The sequence below is a fragment of the Aethalodelphis obliquidens genome, unplaced genomic scaffold (genome assembly GCF_003676395.1).
Source record: "Aethalodelphis obliquidens isolate GAN/ISIS:26980383/991018 unplaced genomic scaffold, ASM367639v1 scaffold63, whole genome shotgun sequence".
Lineage (NCBI taxonomy): Eukaryota > Metazoa > Chordata > Mammalia > Artiodactyla > Delphinidae > Aethalodelphis > Aethalodelphis obliquidens.
In genome coordinates, this window is record NW_020838007.1 from 3,808,622 (window position 1) to 3,831,660 (window position 23,039).

General features: G+C 46.4%; 2 protein-coding genes across 2 annotated transcripts in view; both read right to left on the reverse strand.

Annotated features, from left to right (window-relative positions):
• GNAL (G protein subunit alpha L) overlaps positions 1-23,039 on the reverse strand; it is a 71,654-nt gene that overhangs the window by 8,889 nt on the left and 39,726 nt on the right. The gene's annotated exons all lie outside the window — the stretch shown is intronic.
• CHMP1B (charged multivesicular body protein 1B) lies at positions 2,345-4,967 on the reverse strand. The gene has a single exon (XM_027088691.1). It carries the CDS (start codon positions 4,877-4,879, stop codon positions 4,280-4,282), a length of 600 nt encoding a protein of 199 aa, XP_026944492.1. The 5' UTR covers positions 4,880-4,967; the 3' UTR covers positions 2,345-4,279.

The window sequence follows — 23,039 nt, forward strand, 5'->3', positions numbered from 1 at the left end:
ACCACTGCTAACCATCAGAGAAATGCAAACAAAAACCACAATGAGATACCACCTCACACCTGTTAGGATGGCTGTTATCAAAGGCAAGAAATAACAAGTGTTGATGAGGATGTGGAGAAAAGGGAGCCCTTGTACACTGTTGATGGGAATGTAAATTGGTGCAGCCACTGTGGAAAACAGTATGGATACTCCTCAAAAAATTAAAAACAGAACAACTACTTATGGACCGGCAATTCCACTCCTGGGTATTTATCCAAAGAAAATAAAAACACTAATTCCAGAAAATATCTGCACCCTAACGTTCATAGCAGTATTACTTACAATAGCTGAGATATGGAAACCACCTTAAGTGTCCATCGACAGATGAATGGATAAAGAAGATTATATACACACACACACACACACACACACAAAGGAATATTACTCAACCACACAAAGAAGGAAATCTTGCCATTTGTGACAACACAGATGGACCTTGAGGGTATTATGCTAAGTGAAGTAAGGCAGATGGTGAAAGAAAATACAGTATGATTTCATTCATGCGTGGACTATAAAAAAACAAACAAAACCCCCAAATAAATGAACAAGCCAAACCAAATAAAAACAAACACATAGATACAGAGAACTGAGTAGTGGTTACCAGAGGGGGAGAGGCAGGGGGAGGGGGAAACGGGTGAAGGGGATCGACTGTGAGGTGATGGCTGGAAACGAAATTTTTGGTGGCAAGCTTGCTGTAGTGTGTACAGAAGTAGAATGTTGTAAACATGAAACTTATGTGTCATAAGCCAGTGCTACTTCAAAAAAAAAAAAGGAAGAAAAGAAAAAAGAAACCAGTTTTAGGACACTATAATCCCATCCTCCGTGTAGTTTGTTTCATGATTTGATTAGCTCGGAGCACACCTTACATCGTGATTTCCCCCCTTGTATAAGCTGAGGTATAAAACGGTGCGCAAAGAGCACTGACATTACTCATCTTGATGACTCTATCACACCTGTGTACACTTGTGTATTTTCCTCTTTTTGCTTGTGCCTTATCTACCTAACTCCACTGAAGACCGTTTAAGGCAGAAGCATGTCTTTATTTCTAGAAAGAAGCCCCAGACAGCCAGCATCTGACACACCTCAGTCCAAATCTTTTACTGTATTCAGTTGTTCTCAACAAACACTGCTGAATTGTTTGTCCTGACACCGTTCAGGAGGGATGGAGGATGTACAAACCCTAAAGAGCAGGAGCAAATACCTCAATTTGGAGAAACACGATGAAGGAAGAGGACAGGGTGGTCCTGAGGGTACATCTGGGCTCTGCTGAGGGCCCCTGCACCCACTGTGATGCTGTCACCGGGGAGCTCTGGGCGTGGTCACGAGTGACAGCACCCAAGGGAGATCTGCATTCACACCTACTGAGCTGGGTATACCACCTGACGCCCAGGAACCATGACTGAGATGCACTGGTCCTGCCCCACATGGAACCTACTATCTGGTTGTAGGAAAACAAACCCCGGTACACCAGGCAGGCACTGTCTCATTCCAACCAGTTGATTAAAAGAAAAAAAAGAGATGGGGGCCTGCGCATCAGTTTGTTCAATGACCACAGGCTCACAGCTTTTTGCCAACAGCACCTGAGGTCCTGAGCTTTGGATTTTGGCTATGGAAACGCTTCCAAGAGGGTGTCATGCCTGTTGCAGAGGAGGAATCTAGAACGTGAGGTGCCTCACTTCTGCTCAATGAGGTGAGGTTGTCTGGCTGACCCTGAGATCACGTTCAGTGAATAAGGTTGTCAGATGGGTGCTTACTTTAGGCGGCACCCTTTCAAATCGAAGACAGCAGGGTGGGCACACGGCACCCTCATCTGAAAGGCGCACACACATTAAGTCTCCTTCAGGAAGAAGCATCTGTAGTAAGAAACGTCTCCAATAGTGCAGTTATCATCTGAACTGAAATAAACTAAATAGTTCCTAAAGTAAACTTAAAAGTTTATTCTAAATCCATTTGGAAACTGTGAATTTGAAGGCAGAAAAATACAAAGGAGAAATAAGAGCAAAAATTATACTAGTAGTTGCATGGAAGATGAACCATTTCCTCGGTATGTTTGAGCTGGATCCTTTTGGAAATTCTCTCTTGAGCCTAGGCAAGTTTCAGTATGAGGAAGAACCTTGTTGCCACGAAGAAACTATTACAGTAAAGAAATAACAACTTGGGCTTCTAGAAATATGCATGCAAACAGAAATTCAGGTGCTAAAGGTGAGTCTGGAAAAATACTATGCTTTCTGAACCAAATCAACCTCTGAATTCTTTTCCCTTAAATAGCTTTGTAAACAGGATGTACAGTAAGTATGCAATAACATGCAGTTTAAAATGATTTATTTGACAAACTTCTGTGGTTCATATTCCAGCATTTCGTCAACTGCAAAACTGAGGAAATAATTCATGGGCCTGGTATGCTTTTGAAAATATTTATGTTTCATAAAAATGTACATTCATATAGTTTGAAATGAACATATTTTAAGAAAGTTCAAGCATATATAAGCATTGTTTAATCTCACAAAATATATTAGTTTTGTTGGGAATTATCTGCACTATAAAAGGGTCCTCAATTTACCAAAGGATCAACACCAAGCTATTATTTAAGTTGTAATGATGTTTTCAGTCTAAAGAGGGGTTAGGACTCATGCTGTGCTCACCAACAGCTGCCTCTGGGCAACCTTGTGGATGAAAGGTGACACCAAAAGGGACAAGTTCTAGAAAGAGGATTTGGGGCACACGACTGGCAGATGTCCCTTACAGAAGACTTTGGAACAACATCCAGTCAGACATAATGACACTTATATACGAGGGCCAGTCCTCATCTGCACACAACTCTTCATTTTTTTTTCCCCCTTAATACACACACATTCATACAGTAGGACATGTTGTAACAGTGAATACTTGGTTCTCAATCTTTCAAAGGGCTTGGAAGAGTCCGTTTAATTATTTTCTGAAATACTGGAATTCTCTCCAGTGAAGGGAAGAGGGAATTTAAAATATCCTTAAGTGTTTAACTTAGATTAATATGCTCGCCAAGGCAAAAGCAAGTTGCTGTTCTCCATGTTTTGCGGCTCTGAGAAAGTGGTAGCTACAGGCTCTGCTTTTTCACTTTCACTTTACACACCACCATTCCAGAAAGATGGAAGGCAGCACATCTGGGCTCTGGCCTGAGAGGGTCGAGCCTACTGTCTGACCCTGCATCTGTCCTTCCCAGACTTCCATGTGGCTGCATGTATGTGTAAGGGATTTGCATGGCTAAGCCAAACACTCCAACTTGTATTTTCGAGGTTTTAAAAGAGCTGTTGCTTTTAAGACAAGATAATAAATGCAAATGATTAGAACCTAAAATGCAGTTCTAATTTTATTTCTATTTTTGATTAAAATCAAAACAAAACCTACACACACACAGTCCCAGGGCTTTCTCAAACCAATCAACGGTTCTTTGGCAACGTCAGAGTAATGTGACTGTCATGCTAATTGCCATACTTTAAAAAAAGTCTAATTAAATAGGAAAATAACTAGAAACATAAGAGAGAAGTTCACTTGGAAAAAACTGTCATACTAACGTTAAACCTTGTAAATCTTAAACCCATAAATGAACACTTTTCTCTTATGATAAATGGAAGTTACGTGGCATTTCCAGTTATAAAGACAACTACCATAAGAAAAATTTATAGGACGTAAACGGTAACTGAACATTATGCAGGAAAATCGTAAAGTAATTTTAGTGTAAGTTATGAGAACAGATGAATAGTCACCTTTAGTCTGGATCTGATTACAATAAACAAAGGATACACAGAATAGCACTGCCCATGAAATAAATCTCTTAATGAGGTGTTGATAGCGCTGTAATCAACCTAAGTAATCACCTCCCGTCAACTCTAGATATTATCGATTACACAAAATTAAAAAGAAAACCTTCAATTCTGGTAATTCGGGCAGAATACTGAATACACAGGAACTAGAGTTTTGACCAAATTTTTAAGAAAGATTCATATACGCCAAATTAACCAGATCTGTTAAAAGGCAGCTATAAAAATACACATGATAACAAGCTATACAGAACTTTCAAATCCATTTAAGAGTGGAGAAGGCCTGGGACGTCTTCGTGTATCTGGAGAGCACTGTAAAACCCAAAGGTAGAAGCATCTTGAGGAAGAGCAGTTCAGCATTCCGGCCGGTTCCGAGTTTCTAGCGTAGAGTATCCGTCTTCGAAGGTGGCTGCGGCCGGGACGCCTGAGAGCGGGTTCCGCGGTCACACTTGGTCCCGCAGGCGGGCCAGCCTCTGGGACAGTTCGTCCTGCTCGGCCGAGGCCACGCTCGTGCCCACGGAGCCGGTCTGGCCCTGCGGCAGCTCCATGTTGAGGTCGAGGCCGGCCTCGTCTGCCATTTCCTGCAGCAGCATATCCACCTGGCCCTGGGGAGTGGTCAGCGTCGTCGTGCTGCTCATCGTGTCCTCCATCTGCTGCGTCTGCACGTCCAGCGTCTCGAACTGGTGCTCGAACTTGTCCATCAGGGCGGAGATCTTCTCGAGATTCATGGTCTTCAACGTCGCGTCCATCGACTTAACCACACCGGCCATCGACTTGGTCACCTTGCCCATCGTCACGGCCGTCTGGACCCTGGCGGCCACCGCGTCCACCCGCGCGCTCATCCTCAGGAAATTCACCGCCTGGTTCTTCTGGCGAATCGCGTTCTCGGCGTGAATCCTCGCAACTTCCATGTTGCCCTTCTGAATGGCCTTTTTAATCTTGGCCTTTTCGGCCTTTTCCTCCTTGTCGCATTTTTTGGCACTCCTGCCCAGTTCTTTGGCCGCGAACTTTAGGTTGAACAGGTGTTTCTCCATGTTGGACATGATCGGACGGCTCCCGGGGGTCGGCGGCCGGGGCCGAGGTGGAAGCCGGAGGAGGTAGGAAAAGAAAGACCGCTCCCGGCCGCCGCTCCTTTGTTTTGGTCCCACTTCCCGTTTCTGCAGCACGCGGCGCAGACCGTGACGTCATCGCTCGGCGCCGGGAGCGGGGCAGGCGGGGCGCACGGCGTAGGGGGCGGGGCTCCCGGACCTGGACGAGGCGCACCTGGGCCCAGGCGGCCAGATGTTGCAGCGCTTACCGCGGCCCCTCTGACCCCCGCGCTCGCCGTCTGCACCGAGTCCCCCCCGCCCCCCGCACCAGTTGTTAAAGAACTGAAGCATTAGTAAATTAACGGAAATGCGTGTCCACACACTTTCGTAGGCACGGACAGGATTGTCTGGAGCTGCACGTAAAAACTGTCCAAACTTGGTGGCCTGAGGTGTCCGGCCAGAGGCTGGAAACCAGGAAGCTGTCCTGAGGTTAGCAGACCACAGCCTTCTCCATCTGCTCTGGCAAATTCCACTTTCTCAGGGGAACGTGGACCGTTAATAATTAAAAGTACGAAACAGAAAAAGTTGTATCACTGACCTGCGCCTCGGTCTTTGAGGACAATCTGGTTGCAGCCTGTGACATCCTTTTACTGCAGCGGGTGAAAATACCTTCTGGTCCGCGGACCACCTCGTCTATGCTGTGGCTGAAGGTCAGCTTGTAGATGAGTTGCCAGCAACTCCAAACATACAAAAATCCTTGTGTGGTTTAGTAATAAAAGACCCATCTTTTGCTGACATGATTCTGTTTGATATTTTATAAATATCCAAGGAACTTCACTCACATTTCATTTTGACACGAAACTGTCATTTTAAATTATGCAGGCAGAGGATGGTGAAGTACTGGGACCCACACCCACTGGCGTAGATCAAAACTGTCACTATGTATTATACCCTTTAGAAGTGCAGGCTTTCAGATGGCAGCAGACTGTGCTGTGGCTTTTTTCTTTTAGGAAGATTCCTCCCGTACAGCAATAACAACATAGCAGGGCCCAACCTGCCCTAAGGAGCTAGGCTGAAAATGAACTCTGAGAGTAATTCTGTTTGAGAAAGTTTTAATCCAAAGTCTCACCATCCCTTTGGGCCTCGTGTGATAGTTTGCCAGTGGTGCTGTTGCACATGCATTTTCCTAAAACGCAGCTCTGGTTATATCACTCTCTTGCTCCAAAACCTGAGCAGAAAGGCACGCGGCGAACACGGTCCCCACCCTCCCTTTTCTTTCCCTCCTCACCCAGTCAAGCCAGACTGAACTTGGAGGCTGAACACCATTTGTGTCACTTGGTCAGTGTGGATGAGGAGGGATGGTCCTCCGGACACTGTCCCCACTGCCTGGGCTTCTAGCCGTCGCATCTCTGCCTGTTGTGATCCTGCCCCTGCTCAAAGCTGCTTCTCCAGGACCCCCGCTCTGTGCTGTCCCCTTACCCCGCACAGCACACATGTCAGACTGCCTGGCATGGGGTCCGGGTACCTATTATATTACGAACTGCGTGGAGGCAGAGAACAGTCTTATTCCTTTATCCCCCCGTGGAACCCAGCACACGCTCTGCAAACAGCAGGCACTGAACCCAGTAAGGTTTTGCTGAGTTGAACTGTGGCTGAGAGGGGCTAGGACGTTACCCTCGTCAGCAGCTTAGCCAAGATTACTTTTTTTCCCTAAAGCAGAACTCTTTCTTCATGTGAGACATTCCTAGAAACAGAATATAAAAGACCAATAAAGGGAAGAAATCTGTTTAAAGTGGGGCTTAGAGGGTCCCACCCCCTTCACTGCTCACCCACTGTCCCCCCCCCGCCCCTTCTTTTGGGTCCCTTGCAGTCAGCAAGCCAGTTCCTTGACCGTTACCCATGGCCTGTTCCATTACGTGACAGGGTTTGGAATATAAGCATGAGAAACCTTGACAGATTATGAGGATAATGACAACTAACATATTAAGTCCTGATGTGCTGGGTTGTTCTGGCCACTTTGCATGAACTGACCCATGTCATCCTCACAAACCCTAGGAGGTAGACGCTGTTAACACCTCCATCCTACGGGCCAGGGAACTGGAGCACAGCACGCTAAGCCACTGGCTGGGTCCACAGCTGCTAAGCGTGAGGAATGGGATTCCAGGGCTGCGGTGGGACAAGTAAGAAACAATGGGGGATGCAGTAAGTTGACATGGGATCCAGTGGAGTTATCATTTCTACTTAAAGGAAGAGGTTGATGCAGCAGGAGTTGTTTTGAGAGAGCTGAGGACTGGATTGACTGCGAGGTTAACAGGAGCTAAGGAAGGCTGCTCAGAGAAGTTGACAGCCCCCGAGGCTACGCTTGCTGACCGAGGCGGGTCTCCTCTGGCTGCTGGACAGCCTGGACTCCAGACTCCAGCTGAGGACTCCAGAGGCCCGGGCAGACTGGACGCCGAGGGGAGGCTGACCTTGCCGTGGGCCTGCTTCCCAGGCCTGGCCCTCTGCTTTCTTCTCTGACACCTCAGCCACCCCACCGTGCTCAGTATGACCCAGGCTGAAGCTCTCATGGTCACTTTCCGAGAGCCAGCTTCCTTCTGAGCCCAATGTCCCAACGACCTGCTGACCCTGGAGAGCTGGGGGTGCAAGGCCGTTGCCAAGTCCTCCCACTGACTGCTCGGTCCTTCCCCCCAAACCTGCTCCTTCTGCTAAAGGGCATTCCATGCACCCAGCTATTCAGGTCAGATTCTTAGGAATCATCTGGAACCACCCGCTTTTGAAAGTTCACTGCTTGGCACCAGGTACCAGTCACCCTCGGGGACACACGGAAGCTCAGTGTGTTTCTGCTGAACATATGACTGCAGGCGAAGGACCCGGCACTGGGCACATACCCCCTTGGTGACCATTTCCAGGAGTGCATGACATACACCACTGCACCTATTATATATATAATTTTCCTCTCTATTCATTTAGGAACACAGCCATAATGTGAGACTCTGAGACTCCTCAAACCTTGGGAAATCGCAAAGCCATTATCCTTCAAATTATATTAACATGATGTCCAGGTTGAAAAATGAAAACAAGAAAGCGTTAGAAGGAAACAGAAAAGTCGCCCCTGAGTGGACTGCCACGATGCTCCGCACAGGGGCAGCTGGGAAACGCCCGGTCAGTGGTTCTCACGGTGGCAGCACAGCCCGAGTCCCCCTGTCCTGATGGTCTAATCACACGGACACAGGGATTCTCCTGCTCTATGCTGAACACCTTACTGATCTGACGACAGGCTGAAAATGAAACCTCAACACTCTGGGCTCTAAAGACTTCCGGGATTTCCCTTGGTGCAGAGGAAAGCAATCCCTACTGCACCCAGCCGTTCACAGAAGGAGCCTCCCACCCCTTCCCGATCCTCTTTGCAATAAAGAACAATTTGATTCAGAAAACAGCAATAGCAGTAATTCCTTTTTTTTTTTTAAGACTCTAAATATTAATTTCCCCCCTTGAGTTTTGTTGAAACATAACTCCAGATTCTCTTCAGTTTGGTCTTATTTTAGGACGATTTTGGACTTTCCCGACAAAAGAAGCAATGTGAAAGCAGGAGGGGGAGGCCTGGGTGTGACCTTGACTGGGAGTCAGGGCACCGGGCGCTGGTCCCTTCTGGTAAAGCTGGGTGATTCCTCGTGTGATCTGGTGTAGACCAGCTCACTTCTACGGGCCTCAGTTTCCTCAATTGTAAAACTGGAAAAGGAGGACCTAGGATCTAACAGTCATGTCTTCATCAGGTCCTGGAACCGGGGGAGGCTGCTTAAAACTATTAAATTAAAAAAAAAATCCCTGAATTCAAATAATTCAGGCAAAGTCTCAAAATAGTGTGCTTTGGCCAAGATGTGAAACTCTCATACACTACTGGTGGGAGTGTCAGTAGATATAACCTCTCTTTTTTTTATCTAATAAAGTTAAAAAGTGCACCCCCATGAGCACCAGTTCTGCTTGTAATGACCCACCCCAGAGAAACGCTTGCATGTGTGCCCCAGGTACAAAACAAGACGTCATGACCTAAACCTAGAAACAACGTAACTGTGAACAGAACAGAGATATGAATTGTGGCAGATTTTTACAATCGAATACTGCATAGCAATGAAAATAAATAGCTATACCCATACTCAAAGCATGAATACATCCTAAAAACTTAACTGGAGCAAAAGGAACAGACCAAAATGGTATACATGGCATAATTCCATTAAAAAAGTCCCTAAAACAATCTGTAGAGATTCGTTTTAAGATTTACTTAGAGAAAAAAATGTGCTGTTTAAATTGCTTTTCTCCCGGCAATTGTGATGGTGTTGCCAGATCTCGTGTGGAACGCACAGAGAAGATTCAGCAAAAAGGAGAAGGCGGACTGTGTCTATCTTTATGTTACTCCTCCACATACAAAAGTTTGTAGGAAGAAAATCTCCTCCTTTGGTGAGAAAATCTCCTCCTCCTGCCTCAAAGGGACAGATGAACATAAGCAGAGAGTAAGGAACTGTGGTCGGAAAACAAAGACCTGAAATATTTCACGGTCTGCGACATGTGCCTGCACGCCTCTTCCCATCACTCTTTCCATTCGTCACTGGGAATCTTTATTCTGCTACTTTTTCTTTAATTTTAAGAAAAGCTTATTCCCTGCATAGAAACATGTTGCAGTACCTAACAGCTGCCTGGCTGCCTGATGGGAAGTAGGTCATCTTGCGGCCACTGCTCTGGGTCAGAAGGGATTTCAGGACCACAGCTCCGGGGCAGGTGGACAGGACTGCTCGCCGGTCCAGCCGGGCTGCAGAGGGGACCGCTCTCCAGGAACCTGGAGGCTGACGGTTCTCACACAAGTTTTTTTTCCCTTAAACTTGAACATTCAGCTTATAAGCCGTACGTTAAAAACAGCTACTGTGCACCCTGGGCAGTAAATCTGCTACACATCACAGCCCTGTCTAGGCCTGCTCTGGCAGCTCCTTCTGGGAATAATGGAAACATTAGAAGCAGAGCGTCCTCAGGGCTTGGTGGGGTTGAGTGTCAGGACCCAACCCTGGGCCCCTCATTGCCGCTCCCGGTACCGGTGTGTGCAGCTGATACACCCACATCCTTTATCGGTGCTGTATCTGACCCATCCCGAGACACAGCTTTTAAGTAGCATCCTGTCACAGTTAAATTAAGTTTAAGTGGGTCATGTGATTTAAAATACCCATGGCCACAGAACAGAGGACAGTGCTGACAGCCATGTACTCTGAGAACCACTTAAAGTCCCTTCAGGTCTAGTTTAACCCACACCGTCCACATAAAAGAAGGAGTCCCGGGCCATTAGTGCCCAAGCTCGCAATTTCTTTTGTTCAAGGAGGAGCCGCAATCAAGCTTTTGAGCCAAAATGTAAAGCTTTTGTTAGTTTAAGCTGATGTCTTCAGTTAGGAAGCAAAACAGGATGAGAACTCCACTATAACGTAACTCAATGAATCCTACTAGAGATAACTTAAAACTTCTATTTAAAACGTGAAAAATCCTGTTAAAAAAGCCAGATACTTGTTAACACTTCTACATTGCTATAATTACTACGATAGCCTTCAGTTTCTCTGAGGCAGTGAACACCTGTGGTCTGAAGGAGGCCAAAGGTAGGTATTTTTGAAAGCAGTGTCAGCTTTAAAATGGTTTTGAACTGAGTCATCAGATACAAGGTATCTGAACTCAAATATACTGGCTACGCTTTCTTATTCTACTGTTTGGTGGACTTGGGCCAGACTCTTCCAGCTCACACCTGTTTCCACAAGTACTGCCTGGCTCGAGGCTCGGGATGTACGGCGGGGGTGGGAGGTGGGGACAGGTAAGTAATCCACACACGTGATGCATTTATACTGTTCCACAAAGCAGAGGGGTGCATTTCCCCCGCATTTCTTTTTTTTGGAAGGGTCGCCACAATTGGGGCACAGAGGTGCTGGCGGAGCTTCCCTGATAAATCTGCCCAGTGAGGCTAGGTTCTAGCAGATACTTCTATTCCAGGAACCACTAGGCTGCCTTGAGGCATGTTTAACTGTGTCCTAAATATAATAAATCCCAGCCAGGGTTAACATCTGGAAAACAATACTTAACAGTAAACTCTAGCATACTGCGGGAGAGAGAAAATGTATTTTCAGAGCAGTTTAGGGGTTAAAAGAGAGTTCAGAGCTCCCTGAATTTCAGCTTACACAAATAGGGGAAATGCTGCAAATTCTTCAATGTCTTTCACATGAAATAAAGCAAGGAAATAGCACAGGTGGTGTCCACCGTGTCGTGTGTCTGCCACAGCCCCGGGACGCAGGTCCCACCACCTCCCAGGTCCTGGAGAGGCAGCTGACTGAGGGCAGGCCAGCCTGAGAAGCAGGGGGTCAACTGAGGGCTTCCCGATGCAGACAGCCTTCTGTAGGCCCAGGGCCGCCCTGTCGTCAGAGACCAGATACACCACTGTGTCACACCAGCACACCATGTATTAGAGGAAGAACCACAGTGAGAAACGGGCCCTCCAATCTGTGCTCACTTCACGCCAAATTTCTTATTTTAGAAGGGATCTGAGATGTCGTTACACATGGTCAATTGAGGATAATAAAATGTATCCTTTCTTGGAAAAATGATGTAAGTCTTGTCAGTTTTAGAAGAGGATATATTGGGACTTCGCTGGTGGTGCAGTGGTTAAGAATCAGCCTACCAATGCAGGGGCATGGGTTCGATCCCTGGTCCGGGAAGATCCCACATGCCGTGGAGCAACTAAGCCCATGCACGAGCTACAACTACTGAGCCTGTGTGCCACAACTACTGAAGCCCACACACCTAGAGCCCGTGCTCCGCAGTAAGGAAAAGCCACCGCCATGAGAAGCCCGCACACCACAACGAAGAGTAGCCCCTGCTCGCTGCAACTAGAGAAAGCCTGCGCGCAACAACGATGACGAACGCAGACAAAAATAAAATAAATAAATAAATTTATATATAAAAAAAGAAGAGGATATATTTAGTTACTGCATACATCCTAGCAGAGAGTCACGGCAAAGTGACTTCCTTCTGAGCCCCCGTAGCTGGTATGAGGAATCCTTCATTCCTTCTCCTCAGAAACAATGCCCGGCCCTCGAGGTTCACATCGATGGAGAACAGGATGGGAAACACTGAGTACCAAGCACTTAACTGTGATCACGTGGATAAAACGGTTAGTGAGCACATGGGAATTCCATCTGTGCTTAGTAAGTTAATATAAGAACAGAATGAAGCTTGTATTTGAAAGGTAGCTTTCTGTTGGTATCATGGAGTCTAATTATTATGTGATCAATGGAATTTGGTGTAAGGAAGAAGGACGGTTTTACTTTCTTCCTTTTTTGAAAGCTTTCTTTGATGTGAAATTACCAAAGGGCAGCTCCTCCACTCCCTGAATCATACTTGAAAGACTGTAATTACATTTCTTGACAGTGTGAACACATGCTCACTGTTTACTGGAAGGAGGGAAGTCCTTATGTAATGTACTGTTTACTAGAGCAGCCCGTTTTCTCTGAGCAGAAGTGAATGCTTCTGGTCGAAAGGAGGCCATGTGAAAACAGGAACCAGCCTTTCGTCCTGTCAAGGCTGAACAACAGTCATTGTCTGATTAGACCACATTTGTTTCTCCTTTCATCGTACGATGGACATTTGCGTTATTTCCACTTTCTGGCTATTCTGAATAATAAGATATTGTGCCTTTATCTGAGTTTTAGAGAAAGATGAATTCTGTACAAATGAGAATGAACAGTTAAAATGTAAAAGTCCATTCATGTAACAGTTGCTTTCTGAACACCTACTATGTGCTGGGCTTTGTTCCAGGCATGGTGGGGAACAGCCAACAGTGGCCCACTGACCCATTCATAACGGAGAGTTTAAAATACCTGATTAGATTTACTTATTCATTCAACAAATATTTAATGAGATGTTACTGTGTTGGGCACTGTGTGGAGAAGAACAGCTCAAAATCCTATGGAAATAACTTCTTATAAAATTACCTGCCAGTTTCCATAAAGATATTTTTTAGAGATATCAAGACATCTTTTCAGTATGGGAATCGTATTTTGAATCAGTATTTTTGTTTTTCGATTTCTCCTCTTCCCTTTTCTTTCAGCAGCATACCTGTACTGCCAGTTCAAGCACACAGGTGAGACAGGGATCCTTTTATATAGGGTCAGGAGCATTCACTTCTGTGGAGCAATCGTTCACCGCTTTTGAACGGAGTCTCTCTTTTTGCTTTTTCCTTGGTATTAAATAGAATCGCCCTGAAATTAGGCAGATTCAAATGATCAGCAGTCTCCATATTAATTTTACTGTGGTGTCCAAATTAATCTAACAAGCCAGTTGCAACAGGGGGTCTCAAAGTGCATTTAAAGCACACAATTCAGTGGTTTTCTTCGTACTTCCAGACTTGTGCAACCAGCTCCACGATCACTTTTAGAATTTGCATTGTTCCAAAAGGGCACCCGGTACCCATCAAGCAGGTCCTCTCCTAATCCGCCCCCTCAACTCCCCTCAGCCCTATGCAACCCTAACCTACTTCCTGTCTCTACAGAAATACTTATTCTAGGTATTTCATATAAATGGAATCACACAGTATGTGGCCTTTTGTGTTTGGCTTCTTTGACTTATCACATCTTCAGAGCTCATCCATGTTGTTCTGTGTGTGTCAGTGCTTCATTCCTTTTTACAGCTAAATAATATTCCATTGCATAGACAGACCATAATTTGTTTATCCATTCATCAGTTGATTTGGATTGTTTCTTTTTTTTGGCTGTGCTGCGTGACATGCGGGATCTTAGTTCCCGCAACAGGGATCAAACCCGTGGCCCCTGCATTGGGAGCACAGAGTCTTAACCACTGGACCACCAGGGAAGTCCCTGTCTTAAAGTTTTGGTATAGATGTATGTTTTCAATTCTCTTGGATGTATACCTAGGAATTGCTGGGTCATACGGTAACTCTGTGTTTAACTTTTTGTGGAACTGCCAGACTGTTTTCCAAAGCGGCTGCACTATTTTACATCTCTACCAGCAAAAATATGAAGGTTCCAATTTCCCCACATCCTCGCCACATTAGTTTTCATCTGACTCTTTGATTCTAGCCATCCTAGTGGGTGTACAGTGGTGTCTCATTATGGTTTCAATTTGCATTTCCCTGAGAGCCAATGATGTTGACCACATTTTCACAGCTTACCGGCCACTTATATATCTTATTGGGGAAATGTTTCTCCTGATCCTTTGCTCATTTTAATATTGGGTTATTTATCTTTATTTTAAAATAAATTTATTTTATTTATTTATTTTTGGCTGCATTGGGTCTTTGTTGCTGCGCGTGGGCTTTCTCTAGTTGTGGTGAGCAGGGGCTACTCGTCATTGTGGTGTGCGGGCTTCTCATTAAGGTGGCTTCTCTTGTTGCAGAGCATGGGCTCTAGGAGCACGGGCTTCAGTAGTTGTGGCATGTGGGCTCAGTAGTTGTGGCTCGTGGGCCCTAGAGCACAGGCTCAGTAGTTGTGGCGCATGGGCTTAGTTGTTCCGCGGCATGTGGGATCTTTCAGGACCAGGGCTCGAACCCGTGTCCCCTACATTGGCAGGTGGATTCTTAACCGCTGTGCCAGCAGGGAAGCCCTATTTATCTTTCTGTTATTGAGTTGTAAGAGTTCTTTATATATTCTGGATACAAATAACTTATCAGATACATAGTTTACAAATATTTTCTCTTTTCGGTGAATTATCCTTTAAATTTCTTGAACTATGAGGACCTCTATAAAAAAACCCCAACTATCCTGGTTTTCATTTGCAAACTATGTTTGATACACGAATGTGATAAAAATGAACAGTTAAGGAGAGCGACTTCAGAATCTGAGAAAATGGGTGTCCTTGTGAAAATCCACTTATTTATAAGCTAGGATCCACCCTCATCATCTTTAAAATTTATTCTGTGGCAGCACCTGGCATGCATTTCATGCTCACATAATATTTGTTCAACTTTTAAACCATAATAGTCTCTCACAATCTTTAGGTTTAAAATGTGAAATCCTGGCTAAATCAAGTAACAGCCTGGTAGTTCTATGTAGTCGTGGGCAGTTTTGTTTCCTCCTCTGTAGAATGGAGATAATAAACTCTTTGGGTTTGTGTGAGGATGGATATGTTAACTCATATGATGTGCATGGTAAGTTTCTATAACAATGGGCTATTCTGCAGCTACACTTGGACGCTGAGAATTACAGGACACGTCTCTTAACATTACTCTGCAGCTGCACATCTTATTAATAGTTAGTAGTATGAGTGGTTTTCAGCCTGAGTTCCCTGGGCTCTTTGCAAGTGTTTCACATAATTCAACAAACACTTAAAAGAATGGTAGTAAAACCCTTCCACATCAAATGTCTTATGTGCCATATTATATACTTCATGGGGTACTACCAATGCATTACTCTGTGCTGCTATGTTATTTTTCTGTAGACTTCTGATCACATCTATACTTATGTATATTTTTCTTCCCCCTACATTTTATTATGAAAAATTTCAAACACACAGCAAACTTGAAATAATTTTACAGTGAATACTTGAATACCCACCACCTAGATTCTGCCATTACCATTTTTACTGTACTTTATATTTTTAATTTATTTATTTTATTTATTTTTGGCTGCGTTGGGTCTTTGTTGCTGTGCCCGGGCTCCGGACGCGCAGGCTCAGCGGCCATGGCTCACGGGCCCAGCCGCTCCGCGGCATGTGGGATCTTCCCAGACCGGGGCATGAACCCGTGTCCCCTGCATTGGCAGGTGGACTCTCAACCACTGCGCCACCAGGGAAGCCCAGGGGCTACTCTTCGTTGCGGTGTGCGGGCTTCTCTTTGCGGTGGCTTCTCTTGTTGCGCAGCACGGGCTCTAGGCTCATGGGCTCTAGAGCGCAGGCTCAGTAGTTGTGGCACAGGGGCTTAGTTGCTCCGCGGCATGTGGGATCTTCCTGGACCAGGGCTTGAACCCGTGTCCCCTGCATTGGTAGGCAGATTCTTAACCACTTCCCTGCCACCAGGGAAGTCCTTTACTGTACTTTAAAAAGTCACACATCTACCCCATTTATCCATCTTATTTCTGATAATTTCAACAAAATTGCAAACACCAGAATGCCTCCTCCTACATGATTCAGCACCCAGGTCATTAGCTAAAATCAATGTTTGTTCACAGTTCACTCTTTTGATGTAAATTTTGATCCACAGAAACCCAAATTGTGAGTGTACGTTTGCTGAGTTTTGACAAATGCACACACCTGTGTAACGCTAACTCTTATCAAGACGTTATGCGCATGTTTTTAGATGTGCAGTTTTGGGGAGAAAGGACATCTACTGCTTAGACGACCAGCCCCGTCCAGCTGCAGGACCTCGAGGTGAGGACAGGGCACCCACTTCTTCAGATGCCACTGAAGCTCGGGCTCATGTGAGGGTCAGAGTCCCGTCACCACAGTTGGAAATGTGACACATTAAAACATTTAAGCATCTATCTGACTTTACCTTAAGGAATGGGAGGAGTGGTTAGGGCCTGCTAGGAATTCCAGTTGGTGGGAAATTTCTTGCATTTCTCCTTTCCACATTCCTGCATAATTAACTTAAATGTTTCCTGTGATTGATTATAAGGCCAACTCGAAAAAACCCATTTCTGCTACCGTTTGCAGCTACTCAACCACATAAACGAGAGTATTTCCACACACCCCTCCCCCAGCAGGAGACCCTGGACTCTGAGCCCAGAGGAGACCAGCCGCCATCCATACCCACACTACACAGGTCATATAGTAAGTTAAGTGTTACCAGTGTGAACACTGAAAATTTCACTCTACTCAAGTACCACTTTGGTTTGGTATTTGAGGCATTTCATTCTGCTGCTACAAATTCTGGACACTAGCCCTAATTTTTAACCTGGGACCCGTGGAGACTGGGGTTTCCTGGCATCAACTGAGTGGCCACAAAGGCTCTGGGGGGGGGCTCTAAGGGCGACACATCCTGCACCTCAGCCCTGCGGAGCCCTCGGCACGCTGGCACCCCACGTGGGATACTGTTTGACAAAGGGTCTAGCTCTAAGGAACATGAGGAAGAATAGCTGTAAGGCAGCAAAAACGTGTGTGCGTGTGTGTGTGTGTGTGTGTGTGTGTGTGTGTGTGTGTGTGCACGCACTTAACACTATCTGGTTCAATGGCCCTATGTCCACAGCCTTCAGAATGAATCTGACAATACATAGTGAACAGGAAACTCGTTCCACCTGCTGGAAGGGGCGAGGACGTGGAGTCCTGCCGCCTTTACAGGAAGTCTGAGGACCCATGAGACAAGGAACGGGAATCCCCCAGGATTCTCCGCTCAGGGGAGTAGTTTTTCTGAGAGGTTTAAAAAGATCCATGTATACAGTGTGAAATCACGGAAAAAAAAGGTAGTCTTTGTTCCTGGTTCCTGACACGGGGCTCCTGAAACCCGTGAAATTTCCTAAGTGAGAGGAGCATCTTTTGTTCTAATGGGGTGACTCTGGGTAGGCTCCTGGTTGAGGGCTGGTCACCAGAAAGACCAACCTGTGATTAGAAGCTGGGAATTTTCAGCCCCACCTGCATCCTCCAGGAAGGGAGGAGGGGCTGCAGACTGAGTTAATGATGTATCATGCCCCCATGGGGAAGCCTCCACAGCAAACCCAGCAGCATGGGGCCTGGAGAGCTCCCCTGCTGTGGACACACCCACATGCTGGGAGGGGGGACGCCCAACTCCACAGAACAGAAGCTCCTACCCTCAGGACCCTCCCAGGCCTTGCCCTGGGGACCTCTTCATCTGGATGTTCACCTGTGTCCTTTATCATATCCTTTAATAAACCGGTAAACGTTAAGTAGGCATTTCCCTGAATTCTGTGAGCTGTTCTAGCAGAAAACTGAATCCGAGGTGGAGGAGGACACGGGCACCTCCGATCTGCAGTCAAGTGGGACAGACGTGGGGGGTCCCCTGGGGACCTCGTCGTGATTGGCACCTTAAGTGGGGTGTCTCGTGGCCTGAGCCCTTACCCTGTGGGGCCTGAGGATCTCCTGGGAAGGGAGTGTCAGAACTGAGTTAAATGGTGGGACACCCGGCTGGTGTAACACATCTGGTGTCAGAGTGTGGTGAGTGTGGTCACAGTGGGAGCAAAGAGGACCCACGAGGAAAGTGCAGGTTCCCACCCTCAGGACCCTCTCAGAAGCTGCTTCTCGGGGTGAAGTTTCCGAAGACGGCAGAGGAGAACCAGGCTGACCCACTTATACTGAGATATTTGCATGTAATTTATTCTTCATACTTAAAAACATTACTGCCCATAAACAGGAGCACTTCCAATGCTACAGATCTAGAAAATGAATCTGAAAATAAACTTGGCTGAAATGAAGGTCAAATCCAGGGGTCAGAAGCACTCAGATAATTGACTGGATATTTAGTGAGTTAACACTATGTAGTAAGATGCATATTTAAAATTATAGTTTATTTTACAATGACCTAAAAATCCACTTTGAAGTTGAAACTTCATTTTTGTGAATAATTTCCAGATTGTCCTGAAACCTCACATTCAAGGACTTGCAAGCCCTGAGATCCAGGCTGGTGTGGAGGGGACAAACGGGCCCCCATGGGCTCCTGCCGGGCGGCAAAGGGCACACGTGGGAAATCACTACACCTTTCTCACTGCTCTTTTCTTTTGAGGGGGATATTCTCTCCTTTCCAGAGTGTTCTAAAACCAATTATGTAAATGGATGTATACGAAAGGTGAGTATCACGTAAACACATGTGTGCAAAGCGTGAGAACCTACATACCCTCCAAGTTGTAGAGTTTCAAGTTAGATTAAGCAGAGTATGATTTTATAAACCTGTTCTAAAGATCCAATTTTCCAGGGACTTCCCTGGTGGCTCAGTGGTTAAGAATCTCCACCTGCTAATGCAGGGGACACGGGTTTGAGTCCTGGTCCAGGTATATCACATGCTGCAGAGCAACTAAGCCCACGAGCCACAACTACTGAGCCCATGAGCCACAACTACTGAGCCCGTGAGCCACAACTACTGAGCCCACGTGCCATAGCTACTGAAGCCCATGCGCCCTAGAGCCCGTGCTCCACAACAAAGAGAAGCCACCGCAATGAGAAGTCTGTGCACTGCAACAAAGAGTAGTCTCCACTCTCCCCAACTAGAGAAAGCCTGCGTGCAGCAACCCAGAACCCAACGCAGCCAAAAATAAATAAATAAATAAAAATCTGATTTTCCCTGATTTCCTTTCTCTCAAAATAGCTGTTTCCATGGCTACATAATCACTTATTATTAGCACTTAAAGGAAACGCATTTTGGGGGCTAATGTAGTAGAGATTGTTTTTAATTTTCACAGTGGGAATTGGGGACCTCTGTATGAATATAATCTCTGCTAATTTGCTCAGCTTGCTTCATGTTGCAAAGACACTCATTTTTACCAAATGTATAACCCTTGAAGTTCATAATAATGATTGTTGCCATGCTCCTCCAGCCAGGCTGGTCCTGGTGTTGGATGGTGCAGTGCCCACCCCGCCTGCCGCAGCCCTGCTTGGGGACACAGAGGTGGCCGCTGGCCGGGGTGACAGGGACAAGCCTGCCCGGTTGGAGCAAACCCGTCTGCCCTGTTTCCTCTGGGCCCTGGTCTGAGGGTTATGGGATGGCCCCACGGGTCAGCAGACAGGGACAGAGAGGTTGTGATGCCTTGGGCTTCAGTGGCTCTGAGAGACTCAGAACAAATCCCCCCTTTCCTGAAGGAGCCTTAGCAAGTGTCCGCGCCTTGCATGCCAGGTAGCACGCACAGACCTGAGCAGACTTTCTCATTTTCATATGAAAGGTGATCTATAACTTGGGAGCTCCACGTGCGCCCGTGTGTCGCGGCCTGGAGAGGGGGCGATGGGTACAAAGAAGCAGCCCTTAAAATGCTTGCTTAGACTTGAATCTGTTGTTGGGAAGAGGACAGAGAGGAGGCAGGATTTCTGCTCTCACGAGTCCTCACCAAGACTGACTGGTGGTGCCACTGCTTGTCCTGTCCCGGACCCTTCCCTCCCCTGTAATATTTCCTTTTTTAAATTGAGATATAATTCACATAACATAAACCTCACCATTTTGAAGTACACGATTCAGCGGGTTTTAGTATATTTATAACCATCACTACGATTCAGTTCCAGAACATTTTCATTATCCCCAAAAGAAACCCCGTACCCTTTAACAGTCACTCGCAATTTCCCCCTCCCCCAGCCCCTGGCAACCACTAATCTACTTTCTGTCTCTATGAATTTGCCTGTTCTGGGCATTTCATACAACTGGACTCATTCAATATGTGTTATGTCTGGCTTCTCTCACTGAGCCTCACGTTTTCAAGGTTCATCCATGTCGTACCACGTGTTGGTGCTTTGTTCTCTTTCATGGCTAAATAAGATCCCATTGTGTGGCCAGACCACGTCTGTTCATCCAGTTATCCTTTCATGGACATTTGCATTGTTTGTACTTTTTGGCTGCTGTGAACATTCATGTACACATTATTATGTGGATGTATGTTTTTAATTCTCTTGGGTGTATACCCAGGGGAGAAACTGCCGGGTTCCTCTGTGTTTAAGCTTTTGAGTTACCGTGGCGAGACCATCCTTGGATTCTTCACTGGCAGCTCAGCCCCCCTGGGAAGCGCCTCTTCCCCCAAATAGTCCCGTGGTTTCTGCCATGGAAGAAATTACTTCAACAGGGCTTAGAATGAATCCCTTCTTAATTAGCACTTGGGCTCAAAACACAAGACTGCTGAGCAGGTAACATAGTGACTTAGAGTCACACTGAGATGTCGGCAGATATTTTCTCAGAGATTCAGAAGAGATTCAGAAGAGAGAGGAAAAGACCTGTCAGAACCCTGGACTCTGCCAGGGCAAAGCTCAGTGCCCCATCGGCCCCGCGCTGAGCCCCGGGCTCCCGATCTGCCCATTCGCTTATTTCCGATAGCCCTGATTTCATGCAAGAACTCCCACTAAGGAACCAGGTCTTTGAGGAGGAACAACATGCATTCGCCAAGGAATTGGAACTCTGGGGCGCTGGGCAAGCCGGCATGAGCGTCCTGGTCCCAGGACATCCCCGGCTGGACGTTGAAATGTCCTTTCTGTCCTTTATTTCATGAGCAAAGGTGATGGGAGGTGGAAGCAGCTACGTTCCTTCAATATCTTATTTGACAACAAAAAAACATCTGTCTCCATGTGTCGGTCTAAAAAGAGTTACTGAAATATTACTTGTTTTTGAAATGTCTCACCCCCAACCTCAACATCTGAGTGCAGAGGAAAAACAAGATTGTTATTAAGAGACAAAGGTTGCTGACCTAACCTGATTCCCATGCATATTAAAATGGATTAAAAAAGCAAAGCTGGGACGTTATGATTGACCCAGATAGTGAGGTTTAGGGGGGAACCGCTTTCTGTGATTCTGCCGAGCCCAGAGTGAAGACCACAGGAACCCTGGTGTTTTATTTTTGACGAGCCTGGGGTCTTGACCTCGTGCCTCAGAGTCTCACTCTCTGTAATTTGAAAGTACGGAACTGAAAGAAATAGCAGAGCTTGGCGGGGGCTCCCCGCCCCGCCACCCCCCAGGTGGGAACCCTGATCTCAGTGGCCTCAGGTTACCCCCTGGACCTCGGTTCCCACGTTGGAGACACAGCAGCAAGAGCTCAGGAGGGCTCACGTGTGCCAGGTGCCACTCTGGGGTTTCGGGTCTCTACTTAACCCTACAACAACTGTACAGGAATACAGCCCATAATTTTATCCCCATGGAAGTAACCTGCCCAAACTCTCTGCTCTCGGCAGCAGAGCAAAGATCTGGATCCTCACTGCCTGTTGTCGAAGCTCATGTTGCTTCTTTTTGTCAAATTTACTTTGCATGTTCTATTTTAAAGTAAACCATTAATTCTATTGCTATGGTGATGCGTTGTCTCTTTTTATAAGAAAGAGAAACTCCTAATGTGACATTGAAGGGCGCTCTGGTCCAGAGGCGACTTCGCTCAAGAAATACTGGGAACCACGGTCAGACACTTTCCCCCAGAACCTCAAAAGCAAACCTATATGAATGTTAATGTTATCTCCAGCTGTGCTAGAAATCCCTCTGGCATCACAGCTAGACTTCCCCAAACCAGAGCTTGATAGCATCCTGTCCTCCATAAACGACATCTCCTGGGTCCCTGTCCCAATAACGGCCCCGTGGTCATCCTCATTGACCACCCCCCCTTTCCTCCACCTCCCTTGTTTGATCCAATGCCTGGCTCTGTCCCTGAGGCCCCAGGCTCACCTCCACGGCCACCACCTGCCTGTGTGCACCCACGGGTCTCTGCCGCCTCCGTTTCACCCTCCACGCAGCACCAGAGTGACCTGACAGACTCACTCTTCCAGCCGATGGCCACTCGCTGCGTCCGGAGGAAAATCCACATTCCCTGGCCTGGGAGGGTGTGGCCCCTCGACCCCTCTCGCCTGTCCACGGCCACCTCCATCACCGCTGGGCACCCACAACGCTTCCTGTCAGTGCTGGGGACATGCCTGCGTCCCCTCCTGGGCCCTGCCCACCCCGCTCAGCACCCCTCGCCCGTGACAGGTGATGGAGCCTGAGCTCCGAGGGGTGGGGAGGGCCCGGGGGCGGCCGCACCTCCCTGTCCTTAAAGTCAGTATTCACAGTGTAGTTCTAAATAGTGTAGATTTGGTCCCAAATACTGTGAATTCCATTTTACGCTTCTGGAACCTTTCCCACAAGTATGGATTTTTAGAGTTTACAGACTTAAAATGTATAAAAGCTTATTTCTTGCTGCCCAAAGGGTTATTTAAGACAAACTTTAAATACAGTTTTTGTTATCAAATGAGCAAACACAGCTAAAACTCATTGATTAACCTTCTTCTGGGGACCATTATGCTGTAATAGTTATAGACTGAATTTAAAATAGCGAAAGATAGGAAATAGGAAAATGAGAATTTCAGGGAAAAACAATGAGCCAGCCTTGGCACCAGAGTCCTTTGCTTATTTCTCCTCATACATTTTTTTCATCATATATTTACTTATTATTTTAATTACCATCTACTCTTGAGGTTCTAGTCTACTTCAAACGTGTGTAGGATGATCTCATTACTTTAAGTAAGAGCTTCGGCCTGACGGCAGATGTGGATT